This window comes from Pundamilia nyererei, unplaced genomic scaffold (genome assembly GCF_000239375.1).
Source record: "Pundamilia nyererei isolate P.nyererei 1_Seehausen unplaced genomic scaffold, PunNye1.0 scaffold00088, whole genome shotgun sequence".
Lineage (NCBI taxonomy): Eukaryota > Metazoa > Chordata > Actinopteri > Cichliformes > Cichlidae > Pundamilia > Pundamilia nyererei.
The window spans coordinates 196,419-202,805 of record NW_005187489.1 but is presented as its reverse complement, the minus strand read 5'-3'; the positions used below and the strand labels follow the sequence as shown (position 1 = coordinate 202,805).

General features: G+C 38.0%; 1 protein-coding gene across 2 annotated transcripts in view; it reads left to right on the top strand.

Moving 5' to 3' along the window:
- Positions 1-6,387, top strand: part of syt14a (synaptotagmin XIVa) — a 53,570-nt gene that overhangs the window by 11,824 nt on the left and 35,359 nt on the right. For both annotated transcript variants that reach the window (XM_005738928.1, XM_005738927.1), the window contains exon 2: positions 3,376-3,423. In XM_005738928.1, the coding sequence (XP_005738985.1) occupies positions 3,376-3,423 (48 nt within the window). The remainder of the gene's footprint in view (positions 1-3,375; positions 3,424-6,387) is intronic.

The window sequence follows — 6,387 nt, the reverse complement described above, 5'->3', positions numbered from 1 at the left end:
AGAGAGAAAAGCCGATCAGCTGATCATTGATCAGTTTAATGATTGAATGAGAGAAGAAGAGGCAGCGGGTTGATCGTGGCTCAAGAGTTGGGAGTTCGCCTTGTAATCGAAAGGTTGCCAGTTCGAGCCCCAGCTCGGACAGTCTCGGTTGTTGTGTCCTTGGGCAAGACACTTCACCTACTGCCTACTGGTGGTGGCCAGAAGGGGGGCCGATGGCGCGATATAGCAGCCTCACTTCTGTCAGCCCAAGGACACAACGACCAGGACAGAGAGCCCAGGGATCGAACCGGCGACCTTCCGGATACAGATGCGATTCCCAACCCCCTGAGCCACGGTCGCCCACACATGATGGAGCCATGTGTTCATGTTTATGCCAAATTCTGACCCTAGCATCGGAGTGTGACACTCATTAGGCCAGACGACATTTCTCCAAAGCAGTTCTTCTCTGATGTCTGGCATCAACCAGGCATTTTCATGCAGAGAGGTCACTGCTTTTCACTTCACATTTTGGGTTGTCTAGACCAAAATACAAAATTTTGCTCTACAAGGGCCTGATATCCACTTAGGAGGACATTATACTGCTCTATCGAGATTTAAAACGAATGGCGTCTTATGTGGATCTCATTTTTCTCAGAAACAAAAACCATAAAATTTTTTTTAAAAATAAGGTAATTCTTTGTTTTTACATTCATCAGGTCCCAATCAGTCCAAATAATGATGAGAAATTGAAAATGCCTGCCATGAAAGATTTCAGGTCTCGGGAGGTTAAACCCATTTTCTATATTTTCTGTGGTTTGTACAAAAGAATTTTTTTTTTTTTTTACTTTGTACACTTATATGTTATAATTTTGGCATCCCATTTTAAAGTAGCCTTTTTTCCCTCATTTGTTGGATTTAATTTGTTACGTTTTGATATTTCACATCTTTTCCTTTTTTTATTTCACTGACAAACCGACCTGGACCTTCCACCGTTTCATTGTTAGCTTGGTACAAGTTATGCTCTGAAGTAAAGGTCTAGATTCTTTGGCTTTACGCTGCTGTGATGCCTTTTGTTTCAGTGCTTTCAGCCTTTTGTTGCCTTTGTTCAGCCCTGTATAAACCACTACACTGTCTGAATTCAGCCAGAGCTGCTCAACCTGTAGGCAGATCCCAGAGGCAGCCGTTGAGCTCAGAGACTGGGAGGCCCTCACAAGTGTGAGTAATAGTTCTGAATTACAGTCACCGTCTGAAAGGCCGTCTGCGGCAGAAAGCTGCTGTGAACTCTCTGTAAAGAGTTTGAAAAACAGTGACTGGGTGTCTACCTCATGATATACTGAAGCTTAGGTGGGTGCCCACTGCTGAGCTCACCGTGGAGCTGCCATCCATCGAGTCCGGCCCGCTGGGCTGACAGAGTGTTGATAAAACTCAGACCGACAGAGAACGTCAGCGGCTGAACTGTTGTCTGATGCCAGACTTTCAGATCAAACTCCCTTAACTATTTGTTTGGTTGTTCCCATTTTTATTATGATTGAATAACAGCATGAGATACTGTATTGTTTATGCAACAATCAAACTGTGATACACGAGTGTGTGGTTTATTCCAGGATATGCAGAGGGATTAAAAGACACCCTGTGCTTCCAGTTTTTTTTCTCATGGATAAGGATCAGTGGTGCTTTGTGCAGTCAGATCCATTTTCAATCCATGTTTAGTGAGCCAGCGAGCTGCAGTCAGATGGATTTAAGGATGTTTTAAAATGTTGAGCCTTTGTTTTGCACAAAGATACACAGTTAAATATCTTACAATCTTGTGTTGTGGGCTTTTTAAATGTCAGAGGGGCTGCAGACTGACTGCATGTATACTCAGGTTTGGCTTTGAAGGTGATTCCTTACAGGTTTAATGCTCCCTAAAAGAAAAGTCTTTAGAGTTTTGTTGTAAGCGAACATCTTAAACCACTGCACATTTCTAATGTTGTTTTAATATTCAGTTAGTATGTTAAAGTTTGTATAAGTAAGGACGTAATGATGAGTAATGATGATTGATTTTTTTTAGCGACTGAAATAAATAAAGGAATAAATAATTTATATTATGGCTGAAATGTAAGAAAAATGCTAATGCAGTCATGAAATCAAACCAAGTTTATTCTCCAATTGGTGTTTTCAAAATGTTAAGCACTGTCCCTTCCACTGTGACCCCTCAGCACAGGTATTTAAACTGGTATTTTTTTTCTCTTAAACTCTTCACTAAAGGTGCAATCGTACCCAAAAAATCAAAATCAAAAATCATGTTACATCTCGGAAAACTCGTGTTGGAAATAACTGATTGTTAGAGGCTGAAAATGTACACAAGTAAAGCTTGATAATTATTATAATTCATTATTCACATTTCATTTCAGAAGATTTTTTTTATTGAATGATGATACACAGTGAACGTTTATCATGAAGGATGGTAAACAATGAAAGGATGACATATGTGTTTAGACACTGAAAGCTGGTAGGTTATAATGATGAACCAGGGAACCCAGTGAAAAGTACTCTGCAGCACACTTAGCTTAGCATAAAGTCTGGAAGCAAAAAAACAATTTCTACCCATATAAATTAAATGAACGATAAATATTGTGTTAATTAAAGATAGAGCTGGGCTGGAATAGTTTGTCCACTTTAAGGATTCGTGCTAACCCTTCTCCTAGTTTTGAACAGTTGTTACATATTTACTCATTTCTTTTCAGTTCTTGTGTTATTTCCTGTGCTTTGCTTGTTCAGAGTGAGACTGTGCAGGTAAAGTAGATGATTCAACTCTGGGCAATGTGCTGTAAGCTCCACACATGTATGCACACCACACACTTGTGGTATGCACATAAGAAACACAAACCATGCACATTGCGTACAAAAATAATATTAATGTAAATACTGCGAATCCATGTACATGTTGTAATTACTCTAAAGGCTGCTCTTGTATCAGTGTAAATGACCCTGCTACAAGTGTATGTGTATATATGTTGTGTGTATATTTTGTATATACATACGCATACTGTTTGCACTTTGGATTAGATGGCAAACTTTCATTGTTTTTAGTAATGTACTTTTCAATGACAGTCTGACTGAATGTAGCTTAATTTAAAAGGTAGTGAAGTTAAGCTGAAGCTCACATAACCAGCTATTGTGCATAATTGTGCAATAAAACTCTAATAAATGCAAGAAGGATGTTTCTGTGTTAATCGTCCACATCCAGCCGTCACCATCCAGTCACTGTCTGTGTCTTCTATCCGTGTTATTCCTGTCCTCCTGTGGAAGTGTGTCCGAATGCGTCTCAACATATTTAAATGTGCGGCTGTGATGTTTTTGTCTTGTGTTCCCTCCATCGCGGCGTGGCTCATTGAAACTGCATTGTCTTTCCAGGTGGCGAGCGTAACTGTGGAGTACATGAGCTGATCTGCGTCAGAAAAGGTAGGGCAGATCAGAGCTCTGGGAGGTTGACCTTTGACCCATGCACTGCACCTCCCCCTCCACCTGTCTGATCATTTATCACCACTGAAAAACATCTGTGTGTTTGTTTCTGGCTGTTTCGAGTCGCGTTTACTGTTGGTCTGCTGTACTCTTTCGTTCTGTGTGCTCACTGCTTGTTCATGGTGTTTGTAAAGCTTGTAAAAGGTGATCAGTTAGAATTATCTGATGTTGCATCTGTGATGTATAAACGCTTGTGACACAAGAAGTCGCCTTTTTATTTCTATAAAATAATTCTTTTTTTTAACAGGTATGTTTGTGTTTGTCATAGTTAGCGTTTCCTTTATGTATGACCAAGTTTCTAAGATGCTCCAATGTCATGATTTATGGTTTTTATACATTTTTCTGAACAGAAGAGTTACAGTATGCTAGCATCGTTTTGACACTGAACTAGATAAACTGTTGTCATGGCAGCCACACAGCAGTCATGATGTCACTTTTGCTGCGTGCTTTCATTTGTGATGGTAGCAATTTGCAGCCAGCTTTATTTCAATTGCAGTGAACAAAAATAATGCTTGCAGAGCTGTAGCATTTTAAACATTTGATGTGTTTGCAAAGGTTAAAGCTAAAAGCTAAAATGAGATACCCAATTATGGAATAATTACCTATAAATTATAACATCCGCTTGTTGCTCTGATAACAGAAGCATTTAAATTCCATTTTTATTTAACTAATTAATTTTTTTTTAAATATGCATGACAGATTTTTTTAATTAAATAATTAAAGCATTGAAAAAAACAATTCGCCCTTCCAGTACTCCAAGATGCCACGATAGGTTTACTTCTATTTCATATTAAGCAGTCAGCTGGTCACTCAGAAGTTCAGCTTTACCTCTAGTTAACATCACAAACAGATTGTATGTAATTGCAAACTTGACTATATTCAATTCTGAATTGATAGCAGATTGGCTCCATCTAATTTCCATTTTATCGCTGTCTCAGTGCACTAAAGCATTTTATTGTATGGGGAATGAAATGTTTAGAATAAATGCAAATAATGCTTAATTAGAATCCAAAAAAGAATGTTTTGTTAAGCAACAACTTTTAGATGGGATTTCAATGAAATTGGGCGCTTATTAATGTAATCAGGGAAGTCTTCATGTGGCGAGCAATTTTAATAATCTGAAATATTTTATTTACCATGTTGGTAAAGAAGTGGCAAAAAGTCCTACGGTGTTCAAGCGCGGGGATTTATTGTTCAGCATCTGGGGGGTGTAACCACAAGCTTTTCTTAGTTCATCTGCAGTGAGTGGTTTGTTTAAATGTAACTCACCGAAGGGAGCTACGAAACGTCAGAGCAGTGTCAGACGATAATATAAAAGTACATATATGTCGTTACACTGACTACATCATGCGTACATAAAAAATGGGAGGCAGGCCATGAAGGTTTGAGTGAAAGTATGTGTGTATTTGTTTATGACAGAGTATGATGGGACATAAAAACAGCTTCTTGAACATTAGTTTAGATTTAGTGTTGGATGGTTCAGGCTTTCAGAGATTTAGGAGGAGAACGTCAGGGTTCCCCTGTATTTTTTAGAAACAAATAATAACGGATAAGGAATAAGATGAGTTTGTAGCTGCCCAGTTTTACTCATATTTTTTCTATAATTTTCATTATTAGAAAATAAAAACACTGTAGTTTGTATTCTGTAATCAAAGTTCTTGAACCAGTATTGTGCTGTAGTTATCAAAACAACAAATTACTACTTCTGCATTAATATCTTATTTGCATATGAAGAGCTTCTTTTCTTTTTTAACAATGTTTCCATGTTCTGCTTCACTTTAATTGCATTGGAAAGGTTGTTGTTATTCTTATTAAAGGTTATTATCACTGAATGAAAATCATATTTCAAAAATATAAATTAAGGCACTTAATTTGTTGTTTAACGAATTCATCTTTTAGAGCGAAACCTCTACATGCGTCTTTTAGCGCATTTTCCACACAAGTCTTGACGTCCAGGAGATGGTTTCACAATCAGTAAGGAAGCAACCGGAAACATTAGAAATGATGAAAGCAGAGTTTGAAATGAAACTCTGAACAAACTGATAAATGAGACTTCACCCGTTTAAATGTCACCTGATACCATTTGCATCTTCTTGGTGGTTCTGTGAGCATCGTGGCTTTTGCCAACAAAGGGAAGTGACATTTAAAGGTTGGATATGACCTTTATAGTAATAGAAATCCTCACACTTGTGTCTTGGAAGAGGCTAAGGATTTAGCAGGGTGATACGTATGCTATCTACTAAGAGCTTTCACTGGATATATTTCTCTCATTTTTTATCCTTATATAACAAAGACATCAATTGATTTGGTGAAGAATATCGGAAGTGAGAGGATGTTGCAGAAAAAAGAGAGAGAGGTGTGCACAGTGTTGCCTGAGGAAGCTCCTAAAGATCGATTACTTGGAGCCAAGAAGTGTGCAGGCTGTTTTTGTCTTTTTTGGGTTACCTAAAAGAAATCCAGGATGCTTGTACCCTCCAATGCGTGGTTAACCTTAGTAATTATTTTTCACTGTCATATATTAATAACAAATCCTGCTCCTAGTCATTTCTCGGTGAGCAGACATGGTTTGTTTTCGATGCAGCTCATATATTGACGTTCCTGACTTGCCAGATTTTTTATTTATTTATTTATTTTTTTGCATTTTTACACACTAATAAATCAAGTTAACTAGAAGAGCTGTAACTTGGCATGTTCAGTGAAAGTACCGAGTACTTCTCTTTTACAACGGCATACTCATGTTCATAAAGAAAGTATTTCAAACTAAAAAATAAATATGCACAAGTGATTGCAGAAGGTCCTGATCATGATGGAGGGGGCAGCTGAGTGTTCTGCTTGTAGAACTGTGTGTGTGTGTGTGTGTGTGTGTGTGTGTGTGTGTGTGTGTGTGTGTGTGTGTGTGTGTGT